Source organism: Oryctolagus cuniculus, chromosome 17 (assembly GCF_964237555.1).
Source record: "Oryctolagus cuniculus chromosome 17, mOryCun1.1, whole genome shotgun sequence".
Classification (NCBI taxonomy): domain Eukaryota; kingdom Metazoa; phylum Chordata; class Mammalia; order Lagomorpha; family Leporidae; genus Oryctolagus; species Oryctolagus cuniculus.
The window spans coordinates 15,026,172-15,047,923 of record NC_091448.1 but is presented as its reverse complement, the minus strand read 5'-3'; the positions used below and the strand labels follow the sequence as shown (position 1 = coordinate 15,047,923).

Here is a 21,752-nt window from a genome sequence, read left to right as displayed (position 1 = left end):
GATGATGGTAGTGAAATCTTCCCTCAGGAAGTTCCTCAGATAGACTTTTGTTTCCTTAGTAAATGGAAGAATCATGATCCAAAATTGTTATATGCTGAGGATGCTCACCTTTAGAACAGTGCTTTTCTAGCTCTCTATGGTGAAATACCAGTTTTGTTCTTTAATCTATCAGGGATCAGTGTTTTGTTTTTTTTTGTTTGTTTGTTTGTTTTTTGACAGGCAGAGTGGACAGTGAGAGAGAGAAAGAGACAGAGAGAAAGGTCTTCCTTTGCCGTTGGTTCACCCTCCAATGGCCGCCGCGGCCAGCGCGCCACGGCCGGCGCACCGTGCTAATCCGATGGCAGGAGCCAGGAGCCAGGTGCTTTTCCTGGTCTCCCATGGGGTGCAGGGCCCAAGCACCTGGGCCATCCTCCACTGCACTCCCTGGCCACAGCAGAGAGCTGGCCTGGAAGAGGGGCAACCGGGACAGAATCCGGCGCCCCGACCGGAACTAGAACCTGGTGTGCCGGCGCCGCTAGGCGGAGGATTAGCCTAGTGAGCCGCGGCGCCGGCCAGGGATCAGTGTTTTTAAGTACAGAAATTGAACCCCAGTTTTTAGTGTTAGATTCAATAAGTAAAGTCATTCTGCCAGATTACTGTAAAGGTATTCTCCATTTCTGTATGAAGACTAGTACACCAATTTGTGGACTGAGACCAGCCCAGAGATCACACTTGAAGAACACTGCTCCAGGATACCATCTTGCCTAGTCTTCATCTCCTTGTGCTGAAAACTGCCATTTCCTCAGTTTTTTAGCAATTGCCCCTTTTGTTACCACCTATTCCTTTACTTCTCTTCTTATCCCTATTAGAAATGTGCGCTTTTGGCCAGCGCCGCGGCTCACTAGACTAATCCTCCGCATGTGGCACCGGCACACCGGGTTCTAGTCCCGGTTGGGGCGCCGGATTCTGTCCCGGTTGCCCCTCTTCCAGGCCAGCTCTCTGCTGTGGCCAGGGAGTGCAGTGGAGGATGGCCCAGGTGCTTGGGCCCTGCACCCCATGGGAGACCAGGAAAAGCACCTGGCTCCTGGCTCCTGCCATCGGATCAGCGCGGTGCACCGGCCGCGGCGGCCATTGGAGGGTGAACCAACAGCAAAAGGAAGACCTTTCTCTCTGTCTCTCTCTCTCACTGTCCACTCTGCCTGTGAAAAAGAAAAAGAAAGAAAGAAATGTGCGCTTTCTTCTGTTTGGATTCCTTTTCTTCTGATCCTCTGTGACAACTTCCAATCTTCCTTCTTTCTTACTCCCTCAGCCAAGTTATAAAGTCATGCCCCTCCCTGGCTGAGGCCATGTTTAGGCCTCAGTATTTTTACCTAAAATCCCCTGGACCTTGATAATCACAGAACTGCTTCCTTATCTAAAGAGTCTCTACCCTTGGTGTCTGTTGCATTTTAAGGTATGTCATCATCTTTAGTAATTCTGCCTTGGACCATCAATATTTAGCTTATGCCCATTAAGGACTTCTTCACTAAACACATTTGCAACTAACTCTAAATTTGTCATTCTTTTCCTAACCTTCTTAAGACTTTCTAGTCCCAGTGTTCTATTATCGTAGTCTCAAGTGTAACATTCTTTGGTCACTTGTATTTGAATATGATGAAAATTAAACATGCAGCCACTGTACTGTGTTACCTCAGATTCTTTCTGACAAAAATAAACTTCTAGTCTCATCCAGATGTTGCCCGCTTCCCAGGTTTCCCAACAATAAATTTGGCACTATCTTGCCAGCTATCAAGGATACTCTACAGGACAATTCTTTTCTTTTCTTTTCTTTTTTAAAGGTTTATTTATTTATTTGAAAGAGCTACACAGAGAGAGGAGAGGCAGAGAGAGAGAGAGAGAGGTGTCTTCCATCTGCTGGTTCGCTCCCCAGATGGCCACAACGGGCCGGAGCCATGCTGATCTGAAGCCAGGAGCTTCTTCCAGGTCTCCCATGCGGGTGCAGGGGTCCAAGGACTTGGGCCATCTTCTACTGCTTTCCAAGGCCATAGCAGAGAGCTGGATTGGAAGTGGAGCAGCCGAATCTTGAACCAGTGTCCACGTGGGATGCCGACACTGCAGGTGGCAGCTCTACCCATTATGCCACAGCTTCAGCCCCGACGATTCTTTTCAGTCTTCCTGAAATAATAGGACAGGTACAGGAAAATAAAACAAAACTGATTGGCCAGAATAGCTTTTATCTAATTCCTACTTAAACGTAATAACACCAGGGGCCGGCATTGTGGCATAATGGATTGGGCCTCTGCCTACAACACTGGCATCCCATATAGGCCCCAGTTTGAGACCTGGCTGCTCCATTTCCAATCCAGCTCTCTGATAGTGCTCCTGAGGCAGCAGAAGATGGCCCAAGTGCTTGGACCCCTGCATCCATATGGGATATCCAGAAGAGCCTCTGGGCTTTTGGCTTCAGCCTGGCCCAGACCTGGCCATTGTGGCCCTTTGGGGAGTAAGATAGCAGATGGAAGATCTCTCTCCTCCTCCTCCTTTTCCTGTAACTCTGCCTTTCAAATAAATATTTTTTTAAAAAAAAGACTACAATTTAAAAAAAATGGTAATAACACCAGGGGTAGGCATTTGGCTTAGCAGTTAAGATGCCCATGTCACATATTGGATTACCTGGGTTCACTATTTGGCTCTTACTCCTAACTTGTTTCCTGCCCATGCAGACCCTGGGAGGCAATGACAATGGCTCAAGTAATCGATTTTCTGCCACCCATGTGGGAGACCCGGATTGAATTCCCAGACCTTAACTTTGACCAGGCCCAGCCCCAGCCATTGTGGGCATTTGGAGAGTGAACCAGTGGTCAGGAGCTCTCTCTCCCTCTGTGTCTTTCTCGCAAATAAATTAATAAAAATTTAAAAGTAAATAAAAATAATAACACCTTACATGTAAAACATGCTTTCATCTCTTTTTCAATTTTTACAACTTTGAGGGATCCTGGGTAGGCTCCTGCAACTAGCAGTCTACACCTCAGGAAAGACTTAGAGTTGCATGCCGAGTTAAGACAGTAAATAATGACAGAACTGGTATTAAATCCTGATGTTCTCATCTATAGTCCAGTATCATCAGTTGCCACCCAGGAAGAGGGTCTTAGAACTAGTAAAGTCCTGGAAAATCTTACCTATGTTCCTCTACAATTGAATATCATTAGAAGTAGAATCGAAGGTGGCTGGTGCTGTGGCTAAGCTTCTGCCTGAGGTGCCAGCATCCCACATGGGTGCCAGTTCATGTCCCGGCTGTTCCTCTTCAAACCCAGCTCTCTGCTGTTGGCCTAGGAAAGCAGTGGAGGATGGCCCACGTGCTTGGGACCTTGTGCCCATGTGGGAGACTCAGAGGAAGCTCTTGGCTCCTGCCTTTGGATTGGCCATTTGGGGAGTAAACCAGTGGATGGAAAACCTTCCTCTCTGTCTCTCCCTCTTTCTGTCTATAATTCTCTCTCTCAAATAAATAAATAAAATCTTTAAAAAAAAAAAGTAGAATAAAAAGGTACACTAATAGAATACCTGAAAGGTGATCTATAGGAGTAAAATTGACATTTTGAGATTCAGTGATTGCTTATAGTCCTTGTCTCTGCTGTTGAGGAACAGTGTTTTTTCTTCATACTATTTGTTGAACTCTTTACTTACTGTAGGGTTAATCTTATGAGCATAAAGTTAACTGAAAATAGATCTTTGTAAAAATTAAGAATGGGGCCGGCGCCGCGGCTCACTAGGCTAATCCTCCGCCTAGCGGCGCCGGCACACCGGGTTCTAGTCCCGGTCGGGGCGCCGGATTCTGTCCCAGTTGCCCCTCTTCCAGGCCAGCCCTCTGCTGTGGCCCGGGAGTGCAGTGGAGGATGGCCCAGGTGCTTGGGCCCTGCACCCCATGGGAGACCAGGAAAAGCACCTGGCTCCTGGCTCCTGCCATCGGATCAGCGCGGTGCGCCGGCCGCGGCGGCCATTGGAGGGTGAACCAACGGCAAAGGAAGACCTTTCTCTCTGTCTCTCTCTCTCACTGTCCACTCTGCCTGTCAAAAAAAAAAAAAAAAAAAAAAAAAAAAAAAAAAATTAAGAATGGGAATAGGAGAGGGAGGAGGAAGAAGGATAGGAGGGAAGGTAGGGTGGGAAGTATCACTATGTTCCTGAATCTGTACGTAGGATATGCATGAAATTTGTATACCTTAAATAAAAATTTAAAAAAAGAAGCTCAGGGCACATAGAAATACCATATGTACATGTCTGATAGTAGTCCCACCTAACTCCAGCCTTTGTGCTATCCCAGCACAACTGTCAGATATGTGATGAAGGAACCTCCAGATGTTTCTTGCCTCCAGCATCTTGAGCAAGTGCTGGCCTTTTGAATCATCCCAAATGAAGTCCCAGGCACTGTGGAGCAAAGAAGCCTTTCTTGTAGTGTTGTATCTCAATTCTTGTCCCATAGATTCTGTTAGCAGAATGAAATCATTGTTTAATGTCATTAAGTTTGGGTTGGTTGGTTAAACCAACCAATAAATAAGTATAATACAGATGATATTTTTAAAAAATTAAAAAGTACAATGTTTTCCATGGGAAAGATTTGTGAGATTTTCTATTGTTCTGTTCCTTACAACTTAGAAGATAACTGAGCTAAGAAAGGTCCAGAAGACAAAATTTTCAAGAGCTCAGGGTCAGTTATATATGTGAGTAGCATAAAAAGCTTGAAACTCTTTAGTCAGGAAAGACTTTAAATACATACATTTCATATATATATATATATGTACATATATAAAATATCAAAGCATTTAAGCGTATGGATAATAAAAACAGATTTATTCATTAAATCTCTTGTGGATGAACCTGTTATCTTAGAACAAAAAGGAAATAAGAGGGGCCAGCATTGTGGCTTAGCAGGTTAAGTTGCCACTTACAGCACTGGCATCCCATATTGGAGTACCTGGTTTTTTGTTGTTGTTGTTGTTTAAAGATTTATTTTATTTATTTGAAAGACAGAGTTACAGAGAGAGGTAGAGACAGAGAAAGAGGTCTTCCATCCACTGGTTCACTCCCCAGATGGCCACAATGGCCGGAGCTGCGCCAATTCGAAGCCGGAGGAGCCTCCTCTGGATCTCCCATGTGGGTGCCGGGGCCCAAGGACTTGGGCCATCTTCTACTGCTTTCCCAGGCCATAGCAGAGAGCTGGATTGGAAGAGGAGCAGCTGGGACTAGAACTGGTGCCCATATGGGATGCCGGTGTCTCAGGCCAGGACATTAACCCACTGTGCCACAGCACCGGCCCTGGAGTACCTGGTTTAAATCCTGGCTATTCTGCTTTGAATCCAGCTTCCTGTTAATGCACCTGGGAGGCAGCTGATGATGGCTTAAGTACATGGGGTCCTTCCACCCACATAGGAGATCCGAACAGAGTTCTGGACCCTGGCTTCAACCTGGCCCAGTTGCTAGCTGTTGCACACATTTGGGGAGTGAGCCAACAGATGGAAGATCTCTCCATATAGATGTATTTTCTCTCCCTCCCTGTTGCACTGCCTTTCAAATAATTAAATCTTTTTTTTTTTTAAAGGAAATAAGGATTTGAATAACATATGATAAACCTGGCATCCATTGTTCTGTGTGGCTAACACAGATTTTTTTAAAAAAAGGTTTTTAACAAATTAATGGATGATAAAACTGTAAATTTAATTAAATAGTTTGGAGTGCTTCTACAACTAAAATAATTATCATGGTTTTCGATACAAGTGTCTCTTGGTTGTACCATTAAACCAGAGGACTGGACAGGAAGCTATTGGTGTGACCCAACATGCCATTCCTTGTCCTATATTCTGCTATACAAACTAAAGCAATCCCCTCCCTCTTTATTCCAATGCATAGTTGAAAACCTTTCTTTCTTTTGCATCATATCATCAGATTTTTTATTGAGATAATTTGTGGGTTGACTTCTGAAACTTCTTTTCTTCCAGTTACTGCAAATCATTATGCATGTAGTTTCCCAGTGTTTTTTTTTTTTCTTATCATTTGTGTGAGCCATAGCACATTGCTACCTACAAGTTCTTCACTGAGGTTGCATTTTAAAAATTTATTTATTTATTTGAAAGGCAGAATGACAGAGAGAGAGAAGGAGAGACTGAGAGAGAGAGAGATATTCCATCTGCTGGTTCACTTCCTAAATGGCCACAACAGCCAGGCCTGGTCCAAGCTGTAGCTTAGGAGCCAGGAACTCTGTCCTGGTGTCCACAAGGGTGGCAGGGGACCAAGTACTTAGGCCATCTTCCACTGCCTTCTCAGGTGTATTAGGAGGGGGCTGGATCAGAAGCAGAGTAGTCAAGACTCAAACCTACACTCCAGTGTGGGAAGCCGGTGTTGCAAATGGTGGCTTAACCCGCTGACCACAATACCAGCCCATTCAGTGAGGTTTTATGGAATGATCACCTTTTGTGTGCTATGTTTAGAATGTTCTTCTAGGTCCAAGTGTTTGGCCTAGCAATTGAGATGCCCATATGCCATATCAGAGAGCCTGGGTTCATTCCGAATTCCAGCTTCCTTCCAGTCCTTGCCACTCATGTAGGAAACCTGGGTTGAGCTCCCTTGGGGAGATTTAAAGAAAACATAAATATTTGGGTTCCAAACCCAAAGATTTTGTTGTAGTTGATCTGAGGTGTCAAAGCTCCTACAGGCAGTTTTAATGAACATCTGGGTTTGAAACCATTACCTGAAATTGAAGCATGACTCACTTTCTACTCAGAATGTGGCCTGTGGATCGGCAGCACCAGGTTCACCAGAAGCTTGTTAGATATGCACCTCTGAGCCCCAGCTCAGACATCCTGAGTCAGAATCTGCAGTTACACAAGATCATAGGTGATTCATCTCACACCAGAGTGTGAGAGGTCCTTTTGTGGAATTTTCACTGAGTCCTTTCATTTGCTTTCAACTCTGTTGCAACATCTTCAGCCTTCTCTTTTGCAAATCTGTGCTCATGCTGGATGTTGAACTCCCTTTCCTGTCTCAGCTTTTAGATTCTAAAATTGAAGGTATAGAGTGCATGTTTTTTGGTCTATTTCAAATTCATGTTGCCAAGATTTATTGAATTCCCACTGTACATAAAGTCCTGCATCTAAGTAGGTGCCCTGAGGGATCATCATATAGCTCTTTCTGATTGCAGGGCTGTGGGCTTCCTTTGCCCTTCACAAACTTGCTTCCCCAGTATGTGGCTTTGACTGTTTTTTCCTTTTTGACTCTCAGCAGAGAGCTATTGCACATCAGAGGCCTCAGCAAGAACATTCACTTCCCCTTGGTTCTGACTTCCTGTTAGAGCAAGACAGTTTGTCAAGACAACCCTGCATGTGATAAAGTCTGGCATGGGGAGCCTGGAGCAGGCTGCTGGGAGTGGGAAGCCTTTTTCCTGGAGGACAGGATATAGAGTTTGTTTAGGTCAGACTTTTTTTTTTTCCTTATGGGAGGTAGAAGAGATAGAGAAGCAAGTAGAAACTTTGACCCAAATGTTTATAAATCCTGATATCCATTCCCACTCCCAGTAGTACTCTGCTGATTTGTAATCAAATAAACAAATTTGTAATCAAATCCTGATGTCATTTACTCATCTCCAGGTTTCGCTTTTAAGTATTCTCAGTGCAAAAGCCCCTCTTTGTTGCAGTGTTTTCTCTCTAGGACTCACCTGGTGGCTTGACTGGGCTGGTGCAAAGTGTGGGTAGAGGCAGACGGCGACTGACCCTGTTCTGAGGTCTTTGGCCTTTGACAGAATGGTACTATGCCAGGTTTTCCTGGGTGAAAATGATCCTGAAATGATTTACCTGTAAATGCTAGTACTTTGTAGTAAGTGAGATCTTCTTACCTTGATTTTCGGGGAGTGATTATGGTTAGAGAATAAGCAGCATATTAAGCTACTTTTTGAAATACATAATTAATAGCCGGAATTTTGCTGAGCAGGAAAGTTGTCCTAATCCTCCATTCTGACACCCTCTCAGCCAGGTGATCTTGCTGCTGAAATAATTTCCTGCTATTCTTCCTAAGCTCTCTGGAGAATTTAAAGAGAGGGTGTTTACAGCTCCCATGTCAGTTTGGCATATTATTACAGGAATGCCTATTACTCCTGTGTGTCTGGGTCATCACCCACTAAACTGAGGAAGCAGGTCTCAGTGCTCATATATATCACTGAAGCTGTAAAGCTGCAGTGAGCAAATAGTGATTTCCCAAGACAGATTAAGGAGTGCAATTTGGGGGAAAGCCAGGTAGCTCATGTATTAGAAAGTGTGAAGGTGGCTGAGAGTGTGAGGAATTCTAGGGAAGGGCCAGGGGACCTTTATAGGCCTGCTTGCTTGAAGATTTAGCTCAGCATTTTTCCTCTTCTTTTACAGACCAGCTCCTCTCCCCACTCTGGGGTGTCCAGGCAGGTGCGGATCAAGGCTTCCCAGTCCGCGGGGGATATAAATACCATCTACCAGCCCCCTGAGTCCAGAAGCAGGCACCTCTCTGTCAGTGAGTATTTCACTCCTTTTATTACTCTGATCTATTTTACCTGCCCATGTTTTAAGAAATCAATTATTTATTAAACAGTCATCAAATATTAACTGCCACTCTGTGGTGGAATCCTCTTTGCCAGTGTTTGAGGACAGATGTGGAAAAGTGACTAGGGCATTATCCTGGTCCTTCAAGGAACTTACCGTGTAAAGATGTAGTGGCATGACTACATTCTTTTTTTTTTTTTGACAGGCAGAGTGGACAGTGAGAGAGACAGAGAGAAAGGTCTTCCTTTGCCGTTGGTTCACCCTCCAATGGCCGCCGCACGCTGCGGCCGGCGCACCGCACTGATCCGATGGCAGGGGCCAGGAGCCAGGTGCTTTTCCTGGTCTCCCATGGGGTGCAGGGCCCAAGCACCTGGGCCATCCTCCACTGCACTCCCTGGCCACAGCAGAGAGCTGGCCTGGAAGAGGGGCAACCGGGACAGAATCCGGCGCCCCGATTGGGACTAGAACCCGGTGTGCCGGCGCCGCTAGGCGGAGGATTAGCCTAGTGAGCCGCGGCGCTGGCCCTACATTCTTTTTTAACATCCGTGAAAAAGTGATCTCAAACATCTGCTTCAAGACTTCTAGCAAAGTCTATACTCACTTTTGACCATTGTTTCCCCAAAGAACTAGGAGTCAAATTTAAGTTTGACTTTTTTTTTTTTTTTTTTGACAGGCAGAGTGGACAGTGAGAGAGAGAGAGACAGAAAGGTCTTCCTTTTGCCGTTGGTTCACCCTCCAATGGCCGCCGTGGCCGGCGCACCGCGCTGATCCGATGGCAGGAGCCAGGTACTTCTCCTGGTCTCCCATAGGGTACAGGGCCCAAGTACTTGGGCCATCCTCCACTGCACTCCCTGGCCACAGCAGAGAGCTGGCCTGGAAGAGGGGCAACCGGGACAGAATCCGGCGCCCCGACCAGGACTAGAACCTGGTGTGCTGGCGCCGCAAGGCAGAGGATTAGCCTAGTGAGCTGCGGCGCCGGCCCTAAGTTTGACTTTTGACTCAAACCTCTTGATTCCTCAAAAGTCCTCATACTTTGAGGAGAATGCTGGCCAATGAAACTCTTGGAGAGTCAAATTAAGTTTTCTGGGAAGGACAGGAGACTGTTACATAGTATTTATAGTTGGCTAACCAGTGAGAAAGCTGGGTAGCTGCTGCCAGGCTCCCCCAGGAAAGAAGTCTCAGTCAGGCCTGTGAGTTGCACCAGGCGAATCAGTATTTTTCTGGATCACATTTCCCAGAGTCTGAGGAGAAAGCCCACTTCTGGAATTACGAAATTCCAAACATCTGTGTTGTGCCTACTGCCCTCATATTGCTGTGTTCCTGTTGCTGCTAGGAAGCCAAGTTCGCCCTTGCCATGCAAGTAGAATTTCTCCAAACAGAACTGCTCTCTGAAGATCCGGAGCTGGTCTGAGAAGCCTGAGCTTTGGTCCTGTTGCTGAGCTTGTCTGTGTGTGATTTGCCTCACTAAGTAATTTCTAGAACCCAAGCAAGCACTGATAGTGTTACCAAGTTGAAAGTCTGTGAATTTCAGGTTTCTGTGGGTAACTGCTAGATGTGTTTTCAGTAAGTTGGTAGAGTAGAGGGTGCCCACACTCAAGCAAAGAGACCCTGTCCCTGAAATCTGGATGCCCTGGTGACTGGGAAACTGCCAGCTTGGCCTCTTCACCAGAGTCATTGCAGAGATTGGGTAATTGTATGTGTGTTATGGGAGGGCGGGAGGGAAAGTGCTGCAGCATTGTTCTTTGTAGAATAGTCACTGAAGATTGGCATAGGGCAGTAATTGGTTTCGTGATCCCAAGCAGGAGTGGATGATTTGTGTGTGGAGGTAATAGCTAAATGTTAGGCCATTTGGACTCTTTCTCCATGTTGAAGGTAGCTATATATGGAAGTTACTTCCCTGGCTAAAAATGCTGAGGAATAAAATTTCTTTCTTTCCTTTGTGTGTGTGTGTGTGTGTGTGTGTGTGTGAAGATTTATTTATTTATTTGAGAGGCAAGAGTTACAGACAGAGAGAGGGAGAGATAAAGAGAGAGGTCTTCCATCCACTGGTTCACTCCCCATGGCCTCAATGGCTGGAGCTGAGCCAGTCAGGAGCCAGGAGCTTCTTCTCAGTCTCCCACATGGGTGCAGGGGCCCAAGCACTTGGGCCATCTTCCACTGTTTTCCCAGGCCATCGGCAGGGAACTGAATTGGAAGTGGAGCAGTGGGACTCGAACTGGAGCTATATGGGATGTCAGCACCTCAGGCAAAGGCTTAACCTTCTACACCACAGAACCGACCCTGTGGAATAAGATTTCTATGAGGTAGCTCCTGGTTATCTAGAAAATGGGTCATACAGCCTCTCAGCACACGTAGATCCCTGCTTCTGTCTTTGAGCAAGCATTATGCACCAGCTATTGTACTGGGAGGAATTTAACAGTAGAACATGTAGAAGGGTAAGAGTAATGGGGCACAGAGTAGGCAATAACTGATTCTGCCCCAGAGAGAAGGACTTTGACAAAAGAGGGACTGTCAGTGCTGACATGCATGTGAAGTAGACACACGTATTTCAGGCCCAGGAAAATACACCTTCCAGGCATGATCACAAAAGAATCTGGATAATATGTGGGTAGATCAAGGATTGGAGATGCACACTTGTCATTTTCCTCCACAAATGTCTTAGTGCTTGCTGTGGGTTGGTACAATACAAGGCTTTCTGAAAATAAAAGGAAACAGGAAGAGAGAAGAGTCAAAGTTAAAGCACAAGGGATTAGGGAAAGGCCTAGCAGCAGAAGTAGGACCAAAAGTGCAGGAGCTGGTTAGTAAGCCTTAGTCACTCACCCTGCCACCTGCTCTTCTCCCACTTTCGCCCTCAAGATTAACATCCCCGTACTTGGTGAGAGACATTCAGGTCATTCAGTTCCCACCACAACATTCACAGATAGTAATGGGCAAGGTAGCCCAATACAATTTTAGATAGCTCTGTTTATTTCAAATTCTTCCCTTTTTGCATTGGAAATCTGCCTTCTCTTACTTTACCCATTGATTCAGGTACTGCTGTCTTGAACACTAGAGATAACATCTTGCATATGACAGTTTTTCAAGCATTTGAAATCAGCTAGCATTTCACCTTTTATTTTTTCCATTGTACTATGCACGCCTTGAATTCCAATTTTTTTTCAGGCCAGTTAGCTTATTAAATTAGTTCATGATTTAAAAAAAAACAAAACTAAGAGCAAAAAAACACAGAAGAACCTCCTAGGTAATGTGCTAACCCAAAAGAGTTAATCTCCTGTGAAGAGATCACCAGGCAGATAGAACTTCCCTATGCATACACATAGATGTCCTTCCTCCTGTCTTTGCCTATGGAAATTTTGCCTACGTTTGGGCCCATAAATCATTGAGTTGTACCCTTAAGCCATGGAGCCAAACTTCCATCAAAGTACCTCCGTCTGTTCTAGTGCATCTTGTTCAGTGTCTTTGCCTCTGTCTTACTACATCTTTCTCCTTGTCTTGCTACTTCATCTCATAGTGAGACAAGCTAGACTGCTACCCCTAACGTGTGGAGGTAATCAATTCTTCCAAGGAATTGGGTAGTGGAAGGGGGAAGAAAAGGAGGTGGGCTCATGGCTTAAGGGAGCAGCAGAAATGAGGTCAGGATGATTTTAAGCTACAGACCTGAGCACATTATGAAGGGAAAGATGAAAGTAAAGAGGAGATCATGGAGGAGCTTACTCTTGTAGGGCATAAATTGGAGAATTCAGGTAGAGCTTGGGACAGAGAGGAACCTCTGCCTCTGAGAGGAGGAAACAAAAGAATGCTGAAAGGGTGTGGGGCCGGCCCTGTAGTGTTGTGGGTAAAGTCGCCAACTGCAGTGCGGCATCCATATGGCTGCTGGTTTGAGTCCCAGCTGCTCCACTTCGAATCCAGCTCTCTGCTATGGCCTGGGAAAGCAGTAGAAGATGGCCCAAGTGCTTGGGCCCCTGCACCCACGTGAGAGACTCAGCAAAAGTTCCTGTCTCCGGGCTTCGGATTGGCATAGCTCTAGCCATTGCGGCCATCTGGGGAGTGAACCAGTGGATGGAAGACCTCTCCCTCTCTCTCTGTCTCTCTGCCTCTCTGTAACTCTGCCTTTCAAATAAATAAATAAATCTGTAAACAAAAATTAAAGGGAGTGAGATGTCTTATAATGACAACTGAGCAGTAAAGAGTTGGAACCATGTGTATAATCCAAACTGTCAGTCCCAGGGCAGGATTGAAAGTGTAGAAACCAAGACTGCAGAGTTGGTGGCCAAACAAGATGGTCTGCTTTCCTTCACTTCAAAAGGGTTTCTCCTGCTCACTATAAATTCTTCTATGACACGAGAAACTGTTTAGTAGTGTTAGCAACTTCAAAATAAAATGGAAATTTTGAAAATTGAAACATATTGGGAATGTTTTTATGATCTTACGTAATGAAAATGTTGAGAAGCACTGCTCTGCACAACCTGGTCTAGTGTGAACATATTGGGAAATACTGATTAAAATATTCTATTAAGGAAAAAAAGATTTGAGTTTTCTCCCCCATCTCATCTGTCCACCAGAAGAGAAAAGGGTTTGGAAAATAGTTGATGGTCCAAAAAAAGCTATCTCTTGTACTTACAATGACCTGCACGTTAACACTGACTCAAAGCCCTAGAACTCCCTGTGGAGACAGCTTCCTGACTGCATCAGCTTCCTGATAAGGGTTCTCCTATGAAATGGACCAGAATCTGAGAGCCTGTCTTTCAGCTTTGAGTCAGTGGAGAGCAAACGAACCAACTGTAGCCTAAAGTGAGTTTTTCTTGGACTACTCTGGGAAAAGGAGGCCAGCAGAGAGCTGGCATGCCCTGGGAGGAGTGCAGATGACTGGCAGCCCAGTTGGGCTCCTCCAATGCTGTGGGTCACTTTGAACCAAGGACCACAAAGCATTGCTGTGTTTCAGTGGGTGCTGAGATGGACTCCTTAGCATAAATAGCCCAGTAAGGCTAGAGTTGCAAATCAGACTAGAATGCCAGGAAGGGTGTCCCGGGAACCTTCCCCTGCTGCCTGTGCCTGCCTCCTGAGTCCTATGGAGTGAGCTGTTTTGCATGGGACTGTGCTTTGTACTGTCTGGCTCACTGCTGGTAAATATGTGACCATCAGCAAATCTGGTGGTCCGCTGTCCTGTCCAGTTCAGCTCCTTGTCGCTCTCGTTCTTGACTGCTGTTGTATGTCTCATTGGTTTCCAATTCCTAAGATGAAGATAAAAACAAAACTGAAAATACCCTGGAGTAGTTCTGCCAACTCCTGGTTTTTCCATTCGTTTCCTCTGATAGCCATTGGTTTAGGGAGACTTCCCTTTCCTGCTCCAGGCTGTGGGCCTGTGCACAATAGCCCTTGGCATGTTGCCCATCAGATAATAATGCTGACTCTCTGTAGGCCACAGTGTGGATTGGAAAAAGTGAAAGTCTCTGGCTGGAAATAAAAGCTCAGAAAACCTTTGCTGTTTTCCCCTAGGCCCTCCTGAGTTTGTAGTGCTGGCCTTCTGTGAGCTACTCCCATTTCACCTGCAAAACCAGATAGTTCAGTGAAGCCGGTAAAAGAGAGCATAGGTATCCCCAGGGAGGTCTCAGCCCAGTCACTTAAGAGCAGTGCCATCCTGTCTGGGAATAGTGTGGACCAAAGTCAGATTTCAACAATAAATAAGAGTTTCTCTTTCTCTCTAACCCTTTATAGATGACATTTTCTATTTGTTCTAGGTAAAATAAGTAATACCTTTTCACTCTATATGTGTGTGTATGTATATGTATATATATATATATGCACATATACAATAATAAAGGATTTATTTTATTTATTTAAAAAGCAGAGTTAGAAAGAGAGAGAGAGATTCCATCAGCTGGTTCATTCCCCAAATGACCACAATGGCCAGGGCTGGGCCAGACCAAAGCCAGGAGCCAGGAGCATCTTCCAGGTCTCTCGTGGGTGCGGGGGCCCAAGCACTTGTGCTTCCCTCCATTGCTTTCCTAGACACATTAGAAGGGAGCTGAATCAGAAGTGGAGCAGCCAGGACCCAAACTGATGCCCACATGGGATATCAGTGCTCAGGCAGCAACTTAACCCTATATGCCACAATGCTGCCTGGACTCCATATATATATTGGTCAGGGTTCAGTTGCACAGAAGAGAACCCACTCTATCTACACTCAGGAAGAAGAGATTTAGTGCACATTCTAGTTTATGGAATCACTGGAAGATCAAGAATAGCAGGCTCTAGGTTAAGATTACGACATCCTGTAGAGCTCTTGCTCCTTATACTTGTATTGATCAGGAAACCACCGATTTAGAAGCCCAGTGCCTTGCATCTGTGCTCCACACTAATTATATGGGGTGTCCATGCCTGTCTCTTAACATCGGCAAAGCTGAAGGCCAGGTGTGGAACCTCTGCTAATGCTGTGGCAGAAAACCAAAGGTTTCAGTGAGTGTACCCAGAAACCATGGACGGAGCTGTGGAAAGAAGTAGGTAAGGCTGGGACAAGTATTTGGCATTGCAGTTTAGGTACCAGTTGGGATGCCTGCAGTGCCTGAGTTTGAGTCTCAGCTCCACTCCTGATTCCAGATTCCTGTTAATTTGCACCCTGGGAGCCAACAGGTGATGGCTCAAGTCCTTGGGTCCTTAGCCCCTGGGGAGACCCAGATGGAGTTGCAGGCTCCTGGCTTTGCTCTGGCCCAGCCCCAGCTGTTACAGGCATTTAGGGAGTGAACCAGCGGGTGAAAGACCTCTCTCTCTTTCTCTGCCTCTACCTCTCTGTAACTCTGCCTTTCAAATAAATAAATCTTTAAAAAAAAAAAATCTGGAATTGGAAATGGAGCCAAGATTCAAACTTTATGCACTCCTGTATGGGATGTGGGCATCCCAAGTGGTGTCTTGACCTCTGTACCAAATGCCTACTCCATCACAGTACCAAATTTGAACTGCATGGAACGTGGCACTGTGTTTCCCTTGTGCTGTCAGGAAATCCCCACATTAGCTTCCATCCTGCACCTGAAAGAAAGACTGTCACATTTGTCCATGGATTAGATACTCATCCTTGCTCAGTTGGTAAATGGACAGCATATGGCCTCACTAGTACAGGGAAAAGTTTTGGTCTCAAAATTGCCTTGACTGAACATCACCGAAAGTTACAAAGCCTGTTTTAAAGCAACAACCCCATTGTTAAATCACTTTCTGGTTTTGAACCTCAGGTTTCCTTCTGCACAAGTGGATGATAGTAGTGCCCTTCCTATCAGGTGTATGCAGTAAGGGTTCAATGAAAAGTAAACAGAATGAGGGAGAGGGAGAGAAAGAAGAGAGAAGGAAAGGAGGGAGGGAAGGTGATGAAGGAAGGAAGGAAAATTACCCTGCTGATTTCATTACTGTGTTAGTTCACGACATAGTATCCCTAAATTTACCCGCAGAACAACTTAAGTTTCTGCCAGGAATTAAAACACATTGGACAGGGGCTGATATTGTGATGTGGTGGGATTGACTGTCACCTGTGACACTGACATCCCATGTGAGCATGGGTTTGAGACCCTTCTGCTTTACTTCTGATCCAACTCCCTGCTAATGTGCCTGGGAAAGGAGCAGATGGTCCGAGTCCTTGGGCCCCAACACCCACATGGCAGACCCAGATGAAGTTCCAGGCTCCTGACTTCAGTTTGGGAAGTGAACCAGCAGTTGGAAGTCCTCTCTCTGCCTGTCTGTAACTCTGCCTTTCAAATAAATAAATAAATCTTTAAAAAAAAAAAAAAAAAGCATAGCTCAGGTACTTCTTTATCTTAGAATTGGTAGCCTCTATACTGTGAGACATTGAAACAGGAAATCCAGCAGAATTGTGCCTGTTTTCAGAGCAATTTTATTTTTGGTGTAGTCAGGTGAAGCCAGATTAATGAAGGTCCCATGTTAGCCTTCCTACCTAAGACATATCCTTGGAGGGAGGCTGGGTTGATGCTTCCAAGAAGAGATTATAAGTGTTCTTCATGGTGAATTCATCAAATCTCCTGTGCAATCAGAGGGGCCATATGTTCTGAACATGTGGAAAAATGAAAGGGTTTATTGAAGGACATTGAAAATAAAAATGATCTTTCAAAGAGCAACCCTCCCCACCATTCTTTTTGTCCACTGGGTGTTTTTCTAACTTCTGAGGATCCTTGGAATTATGGGAATAAGTTTTTTTGAGCCCTGGCAATTTTGTTAGGCCCTCCCTCTCTTGCAGGATGTTCACAGAGCCTTGACTCTGCCCTTTAGCAGTCTCTGCAGTAGATGCCTGGTCCCTGGTATGCCACCTGTACCTCCAGAACACAGGCTGAGTGCTCCTGGCTCTACTTTTGAACAAGAGAAAATCTGTATAAAACTGAAATGGTGTGTATTCCAAAATTTCCCTCTAAAACTGGTCTAGATCATAGTTCCATCAAAAAAGGAGGGAGCTGGCTATTAGTTGTTCCCATCTACCATGGTAGAATGAGTCAGGTTCTTCCCCAGATCATTGGCAACCAAACTTCTCTTCTCTTTCTTCCTTAGCCATTCCCATAGAACAACTGCAGTTCTATTTCAGGAATCTTAATGCTTCAGCCCCTAAACTGGACTGCAGAAACCAAACTAGACTGCAGCCTGCTTTGTTGAAGGACAACACTTCTGCTCTTCTGGTATCTGGGAATTGCTGGGTCAGGAGGCAGAGTTGGGGGAGTGTTAGGGGAGGGGAAGGCTCTTAGGACTCTGGCTTATTACATGACAGTATAAATTTGTTCCTTTTAGAATGGGAAAAGGGCTCAAGATAACAGCCCTATATTTAAGGTTTTTTTTTTTTAAGATTTTATTTATTTAGTTAGTTGAGAGATGGAGTTTTAGAAAGTGAAAGGGAGAGACAGAGAGAGAGGTCTTCCTTCCGCTGGTTCACTCCCCAGATGACTGCAACGGCTGGAGCTGCGCTGATCCAAAGCCAGGATCCAGGAGCTTCTTGGGTGCTGGTTCAAGTCCTGGCTGTTCCACTTCTGATCCAGCTCTCTGTTGTGGCCTGGGAAAGCAGTAGAAGATGACCCAAGTCCTTGGGCCCCTGTACCTGTGTGGGAAGACCCAGAGGAAATTCCTGGCCCCTGGCTTTGGATCGTCCCAGCTCCAGCCATTGTGGCCAATTGGAGAGTGAACCAGTGGAATGGAAGACCTGTCCCTCTGTCTCTGTCTCTGTCTCTCTGTCTCTTCTTCTCTCTCTGTGTAACTCTGATTTTCAAATAAATCTTTAAAAAGAAAGGTGTGGTAATAAGTCAATGAACGAGATGTTGGTGTTTAAAAAAATAAAGCTTTGTGCAGACTGGATTTTCTCATTTGTCCAGGGAGCCCAGGAAGAAAAGGAGACACAAACTTCTGGCCTCACTTTTGTGTCCTTCTCTAATCATGGAAAGCAATGGAATCAGTCAGAAAAAGGTCTGGTTGCAGTGGGAATTTGGCCTAGTGATTAAGATGATGGTCAAGATGCCCTTTTTCTTTCTTTCTTTCTTTTTTTTTTAAAGGAAAAGGCTCTGGACTAGGAATTAAAGAGACCTAATTTCCCAGACATAAAAACATTGCGTAATAATTAAAAAATTTTTTTGTTTATTTTACTTATTTGGGAGGCAGAAAAACAGAGAAGTAAATCTCCCAACTGCTGTTTCACTTCCCAAATGTCCTCAAGAGCTGGGGCTGAGTGAGGCCGAAATCAGGAGCCAGGAACTCAGTTCAGGTCTTCCATGTGTGTGTCAGGGAACCATGTACTTGAGCCATCACCTGCTGTTCTGGGTGAGCAGGAAGCTGGAAGATGGAACAGAGCCAAGACTCAAATTCAAGCACTCCTGTGTGGGCTGCAAGTGTCCTGAGTGATGTCTTAGCTGGTAAACCCAACATCCACCCCTGCTTAATGATTTATAAAGTATCTCTGTGTACCTGTGCCATTCAGTGACTAGTTCATTAGAGGGGTAAACATTCCATCTAAAACAATGGAAGTACATATAAATTGGCTTTATTTTCTCCTTCCTGTAAAATATAGTTTCTGTTTCATAAAACTGCTCTTTTTGTTTTTGTTTTGAGAAATGTAAATCTTGGGTCTCCCTTTCCTCCTTCTTTTCAGGTAAAACAAATGCTTACCTCTCAGGATTGTTGAAAGGATTACCTGAATTACCGCATGTAAAGATATCTTGCAGAATGCCAGCCACTTAATAGATATTCAAAAAATGTTTGAAAACCTCTGTTACAGGGATGTTGAAAATGAGATAATTACTGTGACTATCCAATAAAAGTAAAGCACTACATAAATTCAAGATAATCATATTACTTGAAGTAGCCAGGAATTGTGGGGATGAGTAGGAATGGAGGAGGCAGCTTCTTGTTGCTGGCCAGACTGTCAGTGAGGGTCTTCTTAGCTGATACAGGTAAAGAATAAGTAAAGGAGGCCCTGGCTGAAAGAATGGGGTGGCAGAGAGAAATAAACAGATGCCCAGGTATGTCTAGTGATATTTCCTTGGACCTCAAAATGCTGGAAAGACTCAAAGTTTAAGAGGACTAGGCCTAAGTATAGCAGTCCTCCCTTACCCTCAGTTTTACCTTCAGCAGTTTCAGTTACCCATGGTCAACTGTGGTCCAAGAAATATGAAGTGGAGAATTTCAGAAGCAAGCTGTTCTTAAATTTTAAATTGTATGCCATTCTGAGCAGTGTGATCAAGTTTCTTTTTTTTTTTTTTTTGGACAGGCAGAGTGGACAGTGAGAGAGAGAGACAGAGAGAAAGTCTTCCTTTGCTGTTGGTTCGCCCTCCAATGGCCGCCGCGGCCAGCGCGCTGCGGCCAGCACACCGCGCTGATCCGATGGCAGGAGCCAGGTGCTTCTCCTGGTCTCCCATGGGGTGCAGGGCCCAAGCACCTGGGCCATCCTCCACTGCACTCCCGGGCCACAGCAGAGAGATGGCCTGGAAGAGGGGCAACCGGGACAGAATCCGGCACCCCGACCGGGACTAGAACCTGGTGTGCCGGCGCCGCAAGGCGGAGGATTAGCCTAGTGAGCCGCGGTGCCGGCCAGTGTGATAAAGTTTCATTCTGTCCTGCTTGGGATATGAACCATCTGTGTGTCCAGCATATCCATACTGTATATGCTACCTGCCCATTTGTCATGTAGTCATCCTGATAGTCAGGTTGACTATTGCAGTATTACAATATTTATATTCAAGTAACCCTTATTTACTTGAAAATGGCCATAAAGCTTAAGAGTAGTATGCTGGCAATTTGTTTTCAGTATATTGTTCTAATTGTTCTGTCATTAGTTGTGCTCTTACTGTGCTTAATTTATAAATTAATCTTTTATCATAGGTATGAATGTCTAAGAAATAACATAATCTAGTTAAAGTTTGGTACTAAATATGGTTTCAGGCATCCACTGGGGGTCTTGGAATGTATCTCCCTGGATAAGGCAGAGCACTGCTGTATTGATCTTTTTTCCTAGCTTTTTGCTGGGATGAGAGGAAATGGTGACAGTGCTCTAGAGGAAGACAGAGCAGTGACACTATGGAGGAATAATTACGTGCAGGGATTTTAAGAAAAAAAGCTGGTCTGATTGCCAGCTTAACTGGGTTTTGTGGGGTTTATTCTGCTCATGTTTGGTGCCGAGCTTCTTGATCATCAGTGTTCCACACCCTGTCCATCTCTGGAGGAGGTTGCTTCCTATTATGAAGAGACTGGAGCATGCTGGGTTTTGGTGCCTGACTCATCTGAATCACATCCCTGATCTCTAGGGCTTGTTGTCTGAGCGAGCCCTGCACCTGCTGCTCTTAAACCACATGTCCTAGGCTCTGTTGTCAAAAGCTTTATTTCTTTGCTGTAGGCTCCCAGAACCCTGGCCGAAGCTCGCCTCCCCCTGGCTATGTGCCTGAGCGGCAGCAGCACATTGCCCGACAGGGGTCCTACACCAGCATCAACAGTGAGGGGGAGTTCATCCCAGAGACCAGCGAACAGTGCGTGAGTATGGGGGCTGGGGAGTGCCCATGGCTTACATCACACCAGGGTTATAATGGAGTTCTCAGCGGCACAGTTCAGACCTGAAAGACTTGAATCCTTTTATAAACCAGGCCTACCCAAACATAGATTATTCCTTTCTAGGAGCCAAGTATCAGTTTCTGCCAAAGACAGTATCTTAAATACCTCCTTGGTGTTAGGTGAGCACTGGACAGTATCTCTCTTCTGTGGTCTTCTCACTAGCCCCTTGCAGAAGACCACTCTGCAGTTGTATGCTTCTTTGTGATTGCTTATCTTCATTTCAGCTGAGCTTCAACATAAGCCCAATCATAAATTGACAGCTTGTGTTTTTCATTGCCTATATTTTAGTTTTGCAGTTTCTTAATGAAAGGTATGGAGTAAACTGTATACAAATTACACTGTAGGATTGGTTAGGGTGACCTTTTAAGTTGGTAGCAGCTGTATTAGTGATCTGTTACTACATAAAAAACTACCAAAAGTTTGAAGCCTTAATATGACATACTTTTATTTTTTTACATTCTTCGTGGAACACAAGTCTAGGCACATCTTATCTAGGTCACACAAAGCTACATTCCTTTCTTGAGCTTGGGATTCTCTTCCAAGCTCGTATGTTTGTTGGCAGAATTCAGTACCTAGTGGGTGGGTGTTGTGGCCTTATGGACTAAGATGCCACTGAGATTCCCCCAACCTAAATTGGAATGCTGGTTTGAGTCACAACTACTCCACTTCTAATCTAGTTCCCTGTTAATGTGCCTCAGAAGCAGCAAATGATGGCTCAAGTACTTGAGTCCCTGCCACCCATGTGGCAGACCTGAATAGAGCCCCTGGCTTCAGCCTGGCCCAGCCCCAGCTATAGAGGGCACTTGGGGAGTGAACCATTGGATGGAAGATCTCTCTCTCTCTCTGTCTCTCTCCCTCTGTGTCATTTGCCTTTCAAATAAGTAAATAAACAAATAAATAAATCTTTTTTAAAAGAAGAGAGAAACTAGAATTAAAAAAAAAAAAAGAATTCAGTCCTAGTGGTTGGACTGTGGTCCCTGTCACCCAGAAGCTGCTCCCAAGTTCCGAGAGACTACGAGCAGTTCCTGCCCTGTGACTATCTCAACATGACAGCTTCTGCAAGGCCAGCAGAAGCTCCAGTTGCTCCATTGTGCAACGATGGGATCTTACATAACATAACATAATCACGAGAATGAATATCTTACCCTC

General features: G+C 45.1%; 1 protein-coding gene across 4 annotated transcripts in view; it reads left to right on the top strand.

The window, feature by feature from the left end:
- MAP3K3 (mitogen-activated protein kinase kinase kinase 3) overlaps nucleotides 1-21,752 on the top strand; it is a 79,391-nt gene that overhangs the window by 44,663 nt on the left and 12,976 nt on the right. For all 4 annotated transcript variants that reach the window (XM_008271693.4, XM_008271692.4, XM_008271691.4 and 1 more), the window contains 2 exons: nucleotides 8,382-8,502; nucleotides 20,392-20,525. In XM_008271693.4, coding sequence (XP_008269915.2) covers nucleotides 8,382-8,502; nucleotides 20,392-20,525 — 255 coding nt within the window. The remainder of the gene's footprint in view (nucleotides 1-8,381; nucleotides 8,503-20,391; nucleotides 20,526-21,752) is intronic.